The sequence below is a fragment of the Canis aureus genome, chromosome 20 (assembly GCF_053574225.1).
Source record: "Canis aureus isolate CA01 chromosome 20, VMU_Caureus_v.1.0, whole genome shotgun sequence".
NCBI classification, from domain to species: domain Eukaryota; kingdom Metazoa; phylum Chordata; class Mammalia; order Carnivora; family Canidae; genus Canis; species Canis aureus.
This window is the reverse complement of record NC_135630.1, coordinates 57,193,078-57,209,394: the sequence shown is the minus strand read 5'-3', so window position 1 is coordinate 57,209,394 and position 16,317 is coordinate 57,193,078. Positions and strand designations below refer to the sequence as shown.

Genomic DNA, 16,317 nt, shown 5'->3' with positions numbered 1-16,317 from the left:
CAATCCTCCTCAGATCTCTTCCCGACACTATCCAAAACAGAAATCTCTAGGGCAGCTATGCAGAACTGCAAACTAACTTAAGGAAGCAAATTTTACACTTGCAAAGAAGATCCTGTCCCAGAATCACGGTATGATCCATGGTCCCTCTGCCAGACGCTTCTCTGAACACAACTGGATGTGCTCTCTTTTTAACTCTAGCAAGGCCTTGTGTTTCCTCTTCTCTTCGGACACTCCCAGCATGCTAACCTTTTTCTTCTTTACATGTCTTCTTTTCTTGGATTATATCTATGGTTATGGATGGCAGGGATCTTGACTTACTCAGCTTAGTACACGATGAGCCCTCAATACACCAAAGTGGAACTAAAATTAATAAATGCAGAAACAGTATGTCGGCATCTGAATGTTAGCGCAAGGCTGTCCGACAGAAATGCACTGCCAGCAAAGAATGCAAGCCACATGTGTAACTTTAAATTTCCTACTGGCCACACTTTAAAAATAAAAAGGGGAAAATCATTTTATTAATGTCATTTAGCCCAATATATCCACAATACTATCATTTCAAAATGTAATGAATACACAAAAATGAGACTTTACATTTATATATTTATATTCCCTTTTTATATTTACATATTTATATTCCCTTTTTTTTGTAGTAAGTCTTCAAAAGTCAGCCTAAATGTTACCTCTACTGCACATCCCAAGTTGGACCAGCCACCCTACAAGTGCTCAAGAGCTGCATGAGGCCAGTGGCTTCCATACTGGACAGCAGAGTATTACAATGAAGTCCAAAAACTCTCATCTTTAAAAAAGGAAAAATTTTTCATAGTAATAAAGAATTCGTTTAATTTCACGTTTTCCATGAAAGTACATATTACCTCTATTCATTTTTTAATAGAACTAAATAAGTATTAACTTGTTATACATTTTCCCCTTGACAAGCTCTTTTCGATAAAGGCCTAGACCAGAAAATACAGTTTAAAACAGATCCTCAGGCCAATCTTTATCAAAGAGCCATATTTATTAAGAGACATTTAACAAACAAATGAACCAGCAAGTGTTGTTACTCTAGGATATAGTACTTGGGTTGTCTTTTTCCCACTTGTTTGAACACATAATTAGTAGGCTGTGTTGTTTAGTAATTATTACTGAAGAGCTAAACACTTCCTTCCTAAAGTCTACTTTTCACAAATATTATATAAATAAACCATTAGTTAGGAGGTTTTGATGCTATATGATGCCATTAGCACAAAGGACCTAAAAAAAGGCAGAAGCCTCCCCTAACAGTCAGCCCCACAAGTACCCAGGCACCACTTGGGCAGGGCACCAGTACCCATCACCCCAGTACCGAACCTGGACAAGGGAGTTGGCTTTCATGGTCTGTCTGCTTTCCTCACCTCACCACCCCTCCATCCTGCAACCCAACCTCTTCTGGACCTTGAGACCAGCCCACCTGGGCCTGAATCTGTGGACCCCTCTCACTCGACCCACTTAGCAGCATGCAGAGCAGAGACAGAAGGATAGCTCTGGAAGCCAGCCCAGGCCAGACCCCGCACAGGTCAGCTCCCCACAAAGTCAGATACAGGAAGGGACTGACTGCTTCGCACGGGATCCTGCCCACCAGTGACCAGGACCCAGACAGGTCTGGACACTGCCCAGTCAGAATGGAATTTGTTCCCCTCCACGAGGCAGGAGGCAGCCGCAATAGAGGAGAAGTCCCTTCCCCCAACACTATTCAAAGTTTCTGAAGTCAGATGGAGTTGTTATGTAATGGTGGGTGGGTGGGGTCCCAGATGAAAATCAATGATCCCTGAGGAATGAGGTTTTTTTTTTTTTTTTTTTCAGAAAAAAAAAAAAACTATGACATAACATCCTCAAAGAACTGAAGCAGACTGCTCTTCATTTCCTTGCGAGGCAAAACGAAACCTGGGAATGGGGGAGATTGCTCAGTGAGAAGGCCTGGAAAAGGAAGAGGCCGCGAGATGTGCCATTCCAGAATTGCATTGCCAAGATCTTTAAATAAGTTGCTCCTAAAATAGAATTATTGATTGGCAGCTCTTACCACCATACATTGCAGTCTAGGAAGTTAAAGCATAAATTAGTGGGATTTTCCTTTTTTTTTTTTTAAGATTTTATTTATTCATGAGAGACAGAGAGAGAGGCAGAGACACAGGCAGAGGGAGAAGCAGGCTCTCCATGGGGAGCCGGATGCAGGACTCAGATCCTGAGACCCCAGGATCACAACCTGAGCCAAAGGCAGATGCTCAACCGCTGAGCCACCAGGTGCCCCCCACCCCGAATTGATTATTTAAGTGAAATCTCACATCATTTTATCCCTGACCTATATACATATATATATATGGTCAGTTCTCTTTTAAAGCCTCAATAATATTATCACAAGTAAAATATGAGCAATTGCTTAATGTCAGATACCCAAATTTCCCCCATTGCTTCATAAATTCCTTTTGCAGCTGGTTTGTTCAAATCAGAGTACTAGGTGCTACTGACTACACGTGAGGAGAAAAAGAAATGTTCATACATAAAGGACCTTCAAACAAGAAAGGAGGCTTTTGCTATGGAGTCACGTGGGACAGTAGACCCATATCGGGATTTCCAGCCTTTCTCCCTTAATGATCACATCCCACTTATCCTTTCAATAAACCAAGGCCAGCAGTGCAGCGTCACCCAGAAAAGCTATTCAAGGAGCTTTTGCATTATAGCTTTTCCCTGCTACGTGCTCCCCGGCTTTCATTGGCTTGTGGAAACGTCAGGAAAGCAGGCAGATGGGTCACGTAGTTGTCTTCTGAGCTCAGTACCACCCTTCTCAGATTGGTACGAACTACATTTACAGCAATTTTTTTAGGTGTTTCTGGGTGTATTCATATTTATTACCTTCTCAGTTAATGAACACTCATCCTTGATGTGAATTGAGTATTGGAAAATAAACCCAACAGAATTAATTGAGGGGAAAAATATATATGGGACAACAGAATCCACTGCAACATAATAGTTTAAGGAAAAAGTTTTGTAGTTTCCTTTTTATGTTTCTCATTCCTTTTGTCTCTTAAAAAAAAAAAAAAAAAAAAGCTCTGAAGGAAGATAGAGGTGTAGAAAAAGCACAAAATAAAAAGAAAATCCTGGGCAGCCCCAGAGGTTCAGCGGTTTAGCGCCGCCTTCAGCCCAGGGTGTGACCCTGGGGTCCTGGGATCAAGTCCCACATCAGGCTCCCTGCATGGAGCCTGCTTCTCCTTCGGCCTGTGTCTCTGCCTCTCTCTGTGTGCTTCTCATGATTGAATAAATAAAATCTTTTAAAAAATAAATAAAAAGAAAACCCCAGGGGCACCTGGGTGGCTCAGTGGCTGAGCGCCTGTCTTTGGCTCAGTCGTGATCCCGGGGTCCTGGGATCCAGTCCTGCATCGGGCTATTTTATCCCTTCTCATCCTACCACTGCCCAGAAGATATCACGGGCGGTTCCACATTAGCACCAAGAAGAAAGGGTGCATCCACCCTATTTTTCTTTAACACTAGAACCTTGGCCTCTATCTTTCTCTGCCTCGAGAGAGAGACTTAGCTTTTGATCACCTCCAAGAAACAACATCCTTTAGGATATTGAAACTGACAGGAGACAGCCTACAAAATCGTATGGTTTACATCAAAAGTCTGGAGGCACTGCCGTGTTCTGGATCTGTGGGTTAACAGTGCATGACAGCACATACTCTCGGTAAGAAGTTAATTTAGTTCAGGTATGAAGGGATGCCTTGGGAGAGGAACTGGCAGCGATTCCATCTGGTAAGCAAAGAAGTGAGAGTACAACTCAGAGGACAATTTACCCTCTCTGGATTGCTCTCTCTCAGAAACTATGGCTGCCTTAAAATCCTCTATATCCTGTTACCCAGCCATCCCAATTCTGAGCGTGTATCCTAGAACACAAGGCAAGTGCATGAAGAAAGGTGTGCACCAACGTTTATCACACCTTTGTTTATAACAGAAACAAAAACAAGCAGAAAAACCCAAATGCCTCACACTAGGAAATGGTTCTTGATTAGAGACATAATAGAATTATACGGACCCATTGAAAATGCTGATATCTAAACTATCCCGCTAAGCAAGAGTGGCTTTCAAAACAGAGTTCTGGAAAATCGTATCTTTGTTCTAAAACAAAGTATGGTGTTTTACGGAATGGAAAAGTGCTGGGATACACAAAGAGCGTTAACAACGGTATTTTCTGGTTCGTAAAATTAAAGGTGCTTTTTACACCTTTTTCATGCCTTTCTGCACAGCCTCAGCATTTTTTTCAATGAGCATGGAATATGTCAGAATCCCTGAAAAAGCGATTTCATTTGAGACAGTAACAACGAAACCATGAAGATGTCCCGAAGTAGGAAAAGCAAGTTGCCAGAGCTGGAGAGAGGTCAAGGTAAAAATCCAAGCAACTAACTCCAGGCTCTAACGTCTAACAGCGTAGGACAGTCCGCATTCTTCTATTTCTTTCAAAAAATATCTGGTACTAAGCATCTACTCTGTTCCAAGCACTGTTCCGGGCCTTGTGAATAAACGTGAGTAAGCGGCACACATTTCCTGCCCTCAAAGGCTTTTCAGTCTACTTGGAAGAAAGGACACATATACCCAAACAAATGAACCCCAGTGCTGGGGGAGGTCAGCCGGGAGCGCACCAGTAGGTAACCTGGCCGGGGTCGAGGGGCAAAGGGGCCGGTCAGAAAAAATTTCAGGGAAGGCATTATGGAATGAGACTCTGAAAGCACATGGATGCTTGTCCTTCAGCCACTCTGAGGACAGTCATCCCGGGCACGTGGGATGTGAGCAGCTGGGGTAGGGCGGGAGAGACTTAGCAGCCGAGTCATTTGGGGGAATAGAAGCACAGACGGAACATGGGGTGGGGGCGAGGTCGGGAAGGTAGGCAGGCCCAGCATACAGAGGGTCTCAAATGCCCCACTGGATCACCTGGGTTCCAACTGACGACGACTCTCGTCCTGACCCAACTTCAGTCAGGCCCCTCTGGGCCCTCTTCTCACCTGGGCCCTGACTTTGCACTTGCAGGTCTGTCCTTGCAGAGTCCAGTGTTAGCAGGAATCTAGCTCGGGCAGTTTGGAGAGACCCCCCCACCACCGTGCTCAGGATCTCCGCGCCCCTGATGACCTCAGAACCTAGATCTAACAGCACAGGGCAGCATCCGGCCTGCCTGCACCAAGAATCCTGGGAGGTCGGTTTCGCAAGAACCCCCCAGCCCCGGACGTCTCCTCTTGGTAACTGTCCGTCCACCTACGGGCCCACCGCCTGCAAGCTGCCCCGCGTATCGGAGTCCAGCCTCCCTTCTCCCCGCTGTTGCGACAGTGCGGACACCGGTCACCACGATCTCTTTACCACTTTTACAAGGGTCAGAAGAGTGTTTTTCTCTTCCACAACCTGAGGGGACCAGGGAGCCGGTGAAGGGTCTGGGCTCTCCCAAGGTTAGTCGGTCTGCCAAGAGCACAGAGATCACTGCCAGCAGATCTGGGAAAGGGGACGGCACCTGACCGCCCGCTACAGGCCGAGCCCGGTGCTCGGCACCCCTGGGCCAACCACCCCACAAGGCGGGAGTGATCCGGTCCCTGGCTGACAGGCCAGCAGGCTGAAACCCAGCACGCTTTAGCAGCTTGTCCAGGTCCGTGCAGCGAAGGAGGTGCAGGCGGGGAGCCGGTCCTGGGCCGCCTGGCTCAGCCCAGGTCTGCTGCTGGGAAGTTCTGGGAGGAATCAAAGACTCCAGGTTCTCCCACACTCTCGGCAATACCGGCAGAGACAACCACAAATACAACAAGTAGGCGCCTCCTGGAAGAAACTTGGTTGGGGTGCAGCAAGTGGGTTAAGGGAGGAGACTTCTCAGCCACAAAGAGGACCTTATAAAAAAAAAAACAAAAAACCCTGAGAGAAGTAAGGTGAAATTGGAGCTGTCAGTGGGGCTATTTTTTTCTTCAGTCAAGAGAAACCATCAGGGAGCAGGGAGTCCTGTTTCTGCTCATTTAATAAGTAGACACAGGTGGGAAAGCTGAGGCAGGGACCGACGGGAACCCAAAGGTGGGGGAGGTCTCCTATTTTAATTGGGGGAGAAAAGCCAAGAATGGAAACCATTGTCATTAAAGAGGGGAGTTGGGCCTGGCAAGCACAGGTGGAGGCAGAAGGAAATCCCCCGTGATACCTGAGTTATTTAAGGAAATACAGAAATTGGCCTGTCTGGAGACCTGGTTCTATGCAGGTAATAAGGGAAGAAGGAAGCCTCAGTCAAGGTACACTTACTAAGCAACTGGGCAACTACTGGGAGGGAGGCAAAGACCCGTAACACACACACACACACACACACACACACACACACACTCTCTTTCCTCATGTGATCATTGCAAACAAAAGGATTAGCTGCTACAGTCCATAAATAAACGGACCGTGAGCTCTGCTTTCACGAACAGTTAGGAATTTCACAAGACTATCCCAAGTAGAAGGGAGTGAACAAATGCTGAAGATACAGGCGTGCAAGAGGGCTTTCAGGGGACAGAGTTAAGGGCAGTAATTGGAGGGGGGGGGGGCAAAGCTAATTCTGAAAATTAGAAAAATGATAAGGCAGATAGGAAACATGGGAGATACTAGCATTTATTGAGCATTTTCTCTGTGTGAGATGCTCTTTTGACCATTTCATGTCATTCTCATCGCCCTGTGAGATAAGTAATTTTATCTCCATTTTAAATATGATCAAATTGAGGCCCAGAAAAGTTAAGCAACTTGCAAAACAGCCCCATAACCAGCTAGTCAACCCACACTCAGTTCTGATGGACTTTCCCTGCTGCCTCTACCAACCCCATTCATCTAGGAAATACGGGCTGTGTGCTCACCTTGAACAGAGTGGTCTCAGCGGCATGTGCGAGATTATAGCTATTTTTTATTCTAGGGTTTCAGAGGGTATGTTTACTGGAAACCACTCATTCATTTTCAAGTGATGTAAGCATCTCTGAATTTAGGGCACAGAAGGATGAAGGACTGGTGTATCTCCACACTACTGACCACTACTATTAGTGCTCACTTAGACAAAGTGACTGAATTAACTCTTTAAAAGCCTGGCTCAGAAAAAAATAAATAAATAAAAAATAAAATAAAATAAAATCTTGGCTCAGAATACTACTCTTAGGAAGGAATACAAAATGGTACAACCACTTCGAAAAACGGCTTGGCAGTTTCTTAGAATTAAACATATAGTTAAATGTGATTGATATAATCTTTGGTATTTACCCAAGAGAAATAAAAATTTACCCTCACACAAAAACCTAAATGCAAAGCAGTTTATAGCAGCTTTATTCATCATCACTCCAAACTGGAAACAACCCAAATGTCCTTCAATGAGTGAATGGAAAAACAAACTGTTAGGTCCGTGTGATAGACTACCACTAAGGAATAAAAAGAACTGCACTATTGGGGTACCTGGGTGGCTCGGACGGTTGAGCATCTGCCTTCAGCTTGGGTAGTGATCGCCAGGTCCTGGGATCAAGGCCTGAATCTGGCCCCCAGGTCAGTGGAGAGTCTGCTTCTCCCTCACCCTCTGCCCTTCTCAAGCTCTCTCTCAAATGAATAAAAAATCTTAAAAAAAAAAAAAAAAAAAACACTATTGATACGTGCGACAACATAAATCTCAAAGCATTCTTAAGTAAAATAACCCAGGCTCAAAATGATCCTTAATACGTGATTCCATTTTTATGAAACTCTGGAAAAGGCAAAATTATAGAGAGGAAGAAGAAGCGGTTGTCAGGGGTGGAGAAGGGAGAAGATCCGACCAAAGGGGCGGCATGGGGCACGGGGCGTAAACGAAACTGTTTTATATCTTGAGTATGCTGGTGTGTGGTCTCAGTGGCCTCAAAAGATGTTCACACTCTAATTCCTAGACTCTGTGAATATGTGAATGTCACAGGGTAAAAGGGACTTTGCAGATGTAACTAAAGTTGCTAATCAGCTGACCTGAAAATGGGGAGCGATTCCGGATTATCCGGGTTGGTGCACTGTAATCAGATGAGCCCTTGAGAGTTGAAGGGGGAGGCAGAAGGGTCAGTAAGAGAGACAGGCAGTGGAAGTTGCAGGGGAGACATAAACCGTGAGAGGGACTGGTTTTTAAGAGAGAAGGAAGGGGGCCGTGTGACTAGGACCCGAGCGTGGCTTCTAGTAACTGAGAACAGCCAGGCCTGGCAGCCAGCAAGGAAACAGGACCACACTCCTGCGACTGTCAGGATGCCGCCACCAACCTGAATGAGCAAAGAAATGGATTTTCCCCCTGGAAAAGAAAAGGGCCCTGTCAACAGCTTGGTCTTGATCTTATGAGACTCTAAACAGAGAAACCAGCTGATCGGCTGGACTTCTGACCTATGGAAACTGTATGATAATTAATTTGTATAGTTCTAAGCTTTTAAACGTGTAGTTATGTGTTACGGCAGCAAGAGAAAACTAATACAGCGCTGCTACCCAACTCTGTATTTGTCAAAGCCCGTAGCATAGAACTACATACGCAAAAAAGTGATTTTACAGTGTATAAATTTAAAATAAAAAAAGTTTAATGTTCTTGCTTTTAAAAACCGTTACTACGGACAAAAAGAAAAATTTTAGCTGTTATTTCTTCTGTAGTCCTTCATCTCCACAATAACTCCAGCTTGCAATGTGGTCTCTGTCCCGGGCCCTTCTTCCTTTCTCGCGCATCCACCAGAACTGATCTGAGTTCCCACAGGGTGAGGCCACTTGCCATGCCACTGACCAGATCACAGCCCACGGCTGACGCTCTGCCTTGGCTCTCAAGTAGGTCAGAACTTCCTGCTTTCCTAGCACTTTGACCAAGAGGAAGGCCCCAAGTGAGGAAACTCAAGTGTCCACATCCGTTTCAGGGAAGCTTCCTGGGAGCTGTCCAAGGCAGGGCGCCCGTCAATGCGGATACATCGAACAGTCAGAGCCCAAAGTAGTGGCTGACTCACCAGGACTTTTAGCAGCTAATGGAGGAGTACGTCCAGAAATGCTATAAATCCAGTATTTTTCCTCTGAAGAATCAATTTTCTAATCACTAGGCCATCCCCACCCTCCACTTCTAGCTCATCACCGCTGTTAAGAGCTTTCCTAATTTTTACCAAAGCTGAAGATACTGCTTTCCCAATTCTCTTACCGTATCCTGCCGTCTTAGCAGGCCCAAAGGAACAGCACTTCTCTTTAAAACTGTTTTTTTTAACTACTCCCCACAGCCTACAGCCAATGAAGAGCCCACGAAATAAGTTAAATACACCAAAGTAAAGATTTCTAGATTCAACAAAGAGATCAAAAATATTTATCAAGTGCTTTCTATGGGCAAGGTACAAAGAAGCAAAACATAGATGGTCCTTATCTCTACATCTGGCTTACAATGTCACTGAACATATGATAAAATTAATAATCTAAGACAACGAAGTTGCGAGATCACATACAAAATAATGCGACAAGGGTTCAAGGTGGGGAGAGACTGAGGCCGGGGTGCTCAAAGAAAGAAACGTTTAGGTTTCTTTAGGGGAAAAAAAATGCAAAAATGGTGGAGATGATCCCTTCAAGACAGGACATTCCCTTAAAAAGACAAATCTAAAAACTCCACCTGCAAAATCTCCCTCTTACCATACATCTCCATAAAAACTGAACAGAACTTTAAAGAAAAAAAAAATGACCCTGGTTTAAAAAAAAAAAAAAAATCGATGCCCACATTCTCCACCAAAAAAAAAAAAAAAAAAAAGGAATTCTGAATTTAGACTAACAGCTAACAGAAATTCATTTTTTACATCTATCTGTTGGGAGTGAGGATGACTGACATTTCCGTATGGTTCTGGTCTTCCTTGGCCATCCCCACAACTGCACCTTGCCTGTGCAAGGAAAGAAATGCCTACCTAAGGCAGTCTCCACCTGCACCTGAACCATATGGGCTGGTGGCAACTGAATTGACTTGGGAGCCATTCTACTGAGTGTACAAAACATGATAGTCTGCATTTCCTTTAGCTACACATTATTAATTAGGAAGGGGAATGGTCCTAGCACTTGCCAACCCCAGTCCCAACACCTCCAGCATCTGACAGTCTTCTGTACGCACTCTCACCAAAAGATGTGTAAAAGAACGTTCATAGCAGCTTTGTCCATATTAACCCCAAAGTGGAAACTAACAATGTCTACCAACAGTCGATAGATGAATAAACTGTGGTACAGTCATCCAATGGGGTACTACAGAACCAGGATGAACTGCTGCTACACACCACCACATGGATGAATGTGACAAGCACGATGCTGACTGCAAGAAACCACACGCAAAAGCAAACATACTATATGGTTTCGTGTACATGAAGTTTATTTTTAAAAAACAAGTTAATCTATGGCATTAGAAATCAGAAGAGTGGTTACCCTAAGGTAGAGGGAGCGAGTGACTGGGAGGGGCCCTAATGGGACTTCTGTGGTCCCCAAAATGTTTTTTTTTAAACATTTTATTTATTTGATGGAGAGAGAGGAAGGGAGGGAAATGGAGAGCACAAGCAGGGGGAGCTGCAGGGAGAGGGACAAGCAGGTTCCCCACTGAGCAGGGAGCCCAATGTGGGGCTCAATCATAGGACCCTGGGATCGCGACCCAAGGCAAAGGCAGCCACTTCACCAAATGAGCCACCCAAACGCCCCAAAATGTCTACTTCTTAGTCTGAGAAATGGTTTCAAGGGGGTGGTTACTTTATAAAAGCTTTACTAAGCTGTACCCTTATTACGAGAACACTTTTCTATATGGATGCTTTACTTCAATAAAAAAACGTAAAATCCAAAACTGTTGTATTGAAGGATTATAGTAAGATAATCAAAATCTTCACTTTGCAGTTGAAGAGTTAAATGTGTATTCACATCCACAATTTTTTGTTAAATTATTCATCTTACATAGTGACTCTGTTTTAATGTGTTTAGTCAATATCCTATGTATATTTAGATGGGAAATATAGTTCTTGGGATTTCTGCCTTGCACGGAGATCAAAGAGGATGATTTATTAGTCTCCTTCATTAGTCTTGGTGCATCACTCTTAGAAGACTCAGAAAACGGAGGAAGAGGAGAAGAGAAAGGGGAGGAGAAGGAGGAAGAGAAAAAGGGGGAAGGAGGAGGTGGAGAAGTCAAAGAAGAAACAAGCTCCCCAGGCTTTTCTTTAAAACCTCTGGGAAAAAAAAAAAAAAAAACAGGGTCACCAGAACATGTTCTAGTGCTGCACAATTATTTGTTCAAAAGAATTGTTACAAGGTAAGGGGCAGGGACTAGATGTCCCCAGGAGCTCCCACTCTAAACCACAGCCTGGCTCAGGAAATAGCAAATCAGAGTGTGGGCTGATCCCAACTGAGAGGGGGAACCCAAACCAGCTACTCGCTGCCCCCGGTGCCGCCCGGGCCGGCCGCAGGTCCCAGGGGCGAGGTCCCGCCCACCCCGCAGCGCACCGCGTCTTCAACCGCAGGCGGAGAACAAGCCCCCCCCCCCCGCCCTCCTAGGCCAGCTCCGGGTGGGCGCAGGGACACGCGGCCTCCGGCGGTCACGGCTGCCCACGACGGGGGGAAGGGGGCGGAGGGGCGCTGCCGTTCTAGGGGCACAGGGCAGCCCCGGGCGAGACCCCAGACCCGCCCCCTTCAAGGAGGGCGCCTGCCCACCTGCCCCGCGAGCACCTGCCCCGCGAGCACCTGCCCCACGAGCAGGAGCATCTGCCCCACGAGCACCTGCCCCGCGAGCACCTGCCCCACGAGCAGCAGCATCTGCCCCACGAGCACCTGCCCCGCGAGCACCCGCCCCGCGAGCACGAGCACCCGCCCCGCGAGCACCCTCTCCGCGAGCAGGAGCACCCGCCCCGCGAGCAGGAGCACCCGCCCCGCGAGCACCCGCCCCGCGAGCAGGAGCATCTGCCCCACGAGCACCCGCCCCGCAGCAGGAGCACCTGCCGGGCCGCGGGCCTCCGCGGGGGCTGCGGCTCCACCTGGGTGAGGCCGACGCCCCGGAAAGCCCGGCGGGCGCCCGCGGGGCCCCTGGGTGCGCGGCCAGCCGTGAATCCCCGGACCTCAGGGCCCGGCCGCGGGGGGTCGGGGGCGGGCCGGGCCGAGCATGCTCAGTCATCGGGATGACATCACTCGGTCGATGCCGGGCCGGGAAGGCTGCCGCGGCTGCATCAGCAGCCTGGAGCGGACGGCGGGGCCGTGTCTGCGGGCCCGGGGGGCTCCCGTGGGCTCGGTCCCGCCCCACGCGGCGCCATACAAAGGGGCCCCGTCAGCACACACCCCGGGGCGGCGGGGGTCACGGGGCGGGGGCGGGGGCGGGCCGACCCGCATCCCACACCCCGCGGGCGGAACCGGAGCCCTCCGGAGTTCCCCGCCCCCAGCGGCAGCCCGGGTGCCCGCGGGGGGGGGGGAGGGGAGGGGGGAGGGGAGGGAGGGGAGGGGGAGGGGAGGGCCGGATGGGGAGGAGGGGAGGGGAGGAGGGGAGGGGAGGAGGGGTAAGGCAGGACCGGGGGGGGAGGGGAGGGGAGGGGGAAGGTAGGAGCAGGCCGGGGCGGGGGGAGCGCGGCCGCGACCGCACAAAGTAACTTGCGCTCCGGGCAGGGGCTGCGCTCCGGCCCCCGCCCCTGGCAGGTGGGCGCGCGGCCCGCGGTCCTCCCGAGCGCCTGCGGGCACCAGGTGGGGGTCGCCTCCCCGGGCGGCCCGGCCCGACCCGACCCGACCCGACCCGGGGCGCAGGTCCCGGGCCGCCGGCAGGAGCCACCCCTGCCCCCCCGCCCCCCGCCCTCCCATGCACCGCGGGGAGCCGCGTCCACGCGGCGTGGGAGCTCCCGGCCGAGGCCAGGATTTTTCCAGCACCTCTTTTTCCCTCCCTTGCGCTCAGGTCGTGAGCGGAACAGGTGAAGCGACCGACCCACGGGCCCGCTGCCCGGGGCCCTCCGCGAGCCGCAGAGACGCGGCCTGGAGGGGAGCCAGGGCACGGGGGGGCAGGACTCTCCCCACGCGGCGCGGCCGGGCGGAACAATAGGCCCACGCGGGCCCCCACCCCGCGAACAAAGGCGGCGCCGGGCGCTCCCTCGGCGCACCTGCCGCCCCCCACCTGGGCCCGCCCGGGGCCGCCGCGGGGGGGGGGGGACCGGGAGCGGCGCCCGAGCATCCCTGCCGTCGGGGCCGCCACGCGCCGCGGACACTCACCCCAATCACCACGGTCTCCTCGCCTTTGAATTTGGGGATGAATTTGTCCCCCCGGAGGATCTCCGCCTCGTTGAGGGGCCGGAACCGGCACATCACCTTGATGCTGCATTCCGCGGGGTCCGCCATCGCGGCGGGAGGGGGCCGGGGCTCGGCGAGAGCCGCCGCGCCCGCAGCCAGGCCGCCTCCTGCAGCCTCCGACGCCGCCTCTCAGCGGGGCATCGCGACCTCGGGGGCCGGGCGGGTCCCCGGCGGCCGACCTGCCTCCCCGGCCGCGCCCTGGCCCGCGCGGCGCCCCAGGCCCACCTGCCCGCGACCACGCGGCCGGCGGCCCCGGCGATGCGCAGCGAGCGAGCCTCGCCCGGCTCAGACCTCCCGGGCTCCTGCGCGCCCGGCCATCCTGCATCAGCACCAGCGCGCTCCGCCGCCTCCCCGGGCCGCCCCGCCCCTCGCCCCGCCCCCCGGCTCGCCCGGGGTGACGTCACTGCGGAGGGCCGCCCCGCCCTCGCCCGGCCCCGGCGCGGGGCACGCTGGGACTTGTAGTCCCCTGCGCTGCGGGCGGAGAGGCCCGGACCCGGCTCGCGGCTGGCCCAGGGCGTGACCCCGGGGTCCCACATCGGGCTCCCTCCCTGCAGGGAGCCTGCTTCTCCCTCTGCCTGGGTCTCTGACCCTCTCTCTGTGTGTGTCTCTCGTGAATAAATCAATAAAATCTTTTTAAAAAATGAAAATAGGGCAGCCTGGGTGGCTCAGCGGTTTAGCACCTGACCTCAGCCCAGGGCATGATCCTGGAGACCCAGGATCGAGTCCCACGTCCGGCTCCCTGCAGGGAGCCTGCTTCTCCCTCTGCCTGGGTCTCTGACCCTCTCTCTCGCTCTGTGTGTCTCTCATGAATAAAAAAATAAAATCTTTTAAAAATAAAAAATAAAATAAAATCTCTAGGTCAACCAGGTCTATACCCTCTCTCTAAACCTTTTCATCACCTCCAAGGAGAAGCCCTTAGGATAGCGCCCAACGTTATGGGCCATTTTCTCTGTGCTGAACGGTTTTGTAAGAGCTGTGAGGAAACTAAGGGGACAATGAGATTTGCATGGATATTTGAAGCCATTGTTCCCCCAAATGCCTGCACGTACCAGTTCACAACACATGTTGGGTCAGAAACTGCTTTAATATCTGATGAAAGTCGAAGACCTTTTCCCTAACAAAAACCAAAAACAAACCTGCACAGACCTACAGGTTTTTCACACTATTTTATTGGATTTGGAGACAACTAAAGACCACTAAAGCCTGCCTGTGACTGCCAGGTTAAAAACCTCTGAGTTACTATTAATGATAGTGCAGTTCATAGAACCTCTGCCTAATGCTTACTTAGAACCTGAAGAATGATCAGAATACATATACAGCATCAACTTCTAAAGTCCTTTGCATAATACAGGTCCCATGATGAGATGTTTGCCTACTTATTGGCTTCATCTCCTACACTTCTTGTCTTGATGTAGACACACTGAATACCCAACTACTTGTGGCTTCCTCCATTCACCTTTCACTGTGTTTGTTCTGATACTTTAAGCCATTTGCTCTCTAGGACCCACCCATTTGGAGCCTCTGTGGCAAAAATGAGAATTTATCAAAAGAGTCCAGATTGGGATCCCTGGGTGGCGCAGGGGTTTAGCGCCTGTCTTTGGCCCAGGGCGCGATCCTGGAGATCCGGGATCAAGTCCCACGTCGGGCTCCTGGTGCATGGAGCCTGCTTCTCCCTCTGCCTGTGTCTCTGCCTCTCTCTCTCTCTCTCTCTCTCTCTCTGTGACTATCATAAATGAATAAAATTTTTTAAAAAATAAGATTATCTTGCTTTTTCAAAAAAAAAATGATTAAACAACAGAGCCAGGGAACAGGCAGGCCATCAAGACTCTCTGTCTCTCTCTCTCTCCACTTCTTGTCCCTGTTTTCCCTTTGTATTGGCTTCATTTTTTCCTCATCATAGATCATCCCAACCCCCCACCCCCAAACATCAGGAAAGCCAGCTGCCAGGGGTCCCGGGGTTTCATTCTTCAATGTCCATCACTAGATAGTGATAAATGTTTGCTTGGAGTTTCAGTTTGGAAAAAAAGCTAGGGAAAGTCTATGATTGGCCAGGGCTTATGTGTCTACCCCTAGACCACTCAGTCTGAGTCAGAAACTTTGTAAGATCTTTGAGGAATACGATGGTGGGAAGGTTCCCAAAAGAAGAGGGATGACATTCCCAGAAAAAGAACATGGTGCTGGGCTGGCAAAACAATTAGGTGACCACTCTCTCTTCCCAGGGCTACCTTTTTCTCTTACTCACTCAACCCTCCTTCCTTAGGAAGCCTTCCCTGACTTACTAAACACCCACCACGGGTAGGTGTCCTCCTTGTTGCCCTCATAATCTCCTATGCATATCTCTATCACTACACTCTCATGGGCAATGATACCTGCCTCACCTGTATGTCTCTAGCACCTAGCACAGAGTAGGCAGCATGCTGAATAAGGAATCCAACCTAGAAGGAAGCTCCCCTGAGTAAGAATCCCAGCCCTGCCACTCACTAGATGTGGGAACCATGGCAAGGTATTTAATTTCCTTAAGACTCAATTTTATCTCCACCATTGGAATAATAATCATCTCATAGCGTTTTTGAGGGAATTAGATGAAATAATACTTTTAAAGTACCTAGCATGGCAACTGACACACACGGTATAAACCTTTAGATACTAGTGGTGGTTGTTGCTGTTCTGTGCTGAATAAATGACGGTAAAACAAATGCATTACTTAGTTCATTTAAGGAGTACATCTGTTGCTTAAATTCAAGTGCACCTGGGAATACAGTTTCTCTGCCTAGCTGAGAAGACAGACCTACTAAAATAAACCTTCGTAATCCATTATGAGCAGCACCAATTTGATTTCCTGTCCTCAGATGCAGCGAAAGTAGGTTAGAAAAAGACCCAAGCACTACATTCTCATAATTTCAGTAGTTCTCGGGCCCTGGCTCAGACACCCACCAACTTCAGCAGTCACCCTCACGATACACTGGAGAGGTCAGCCCAATCCCCAGTTTCCCCGAGCCCACTGAGGATTACCAGAACCTCACACAC

At 49.7% G+C, this 16,317-nt stretch overlaps 1 protein-coding gene across 1 annotated transcript in view; it reads right to left on the bottom strand.

Annotated features, from left to right (window-relative positions):
- The window catches only part of KIF5C (kinesin family member 5C), a 148,968-nt gene extending 135,541 nt beyond the window's left edge, over window positions 1-13,427 (bottom strand). The window contains exon 1 of the mRNA XM_077861652.1: window positions 13,213-13,427. Coding sequence (XP_077717778.1) covers window positions 13,213-13,338 — 126 coding nt within the window. The 5' untranslated portion in view covers window positions 13,339-13,427. The remainder of the gene's footprint in view (window positions 1-13,212) is intronic.
- Between the last annotated feature and the right edge of the window lie 2,890 nt (window positions 13,428-16,317).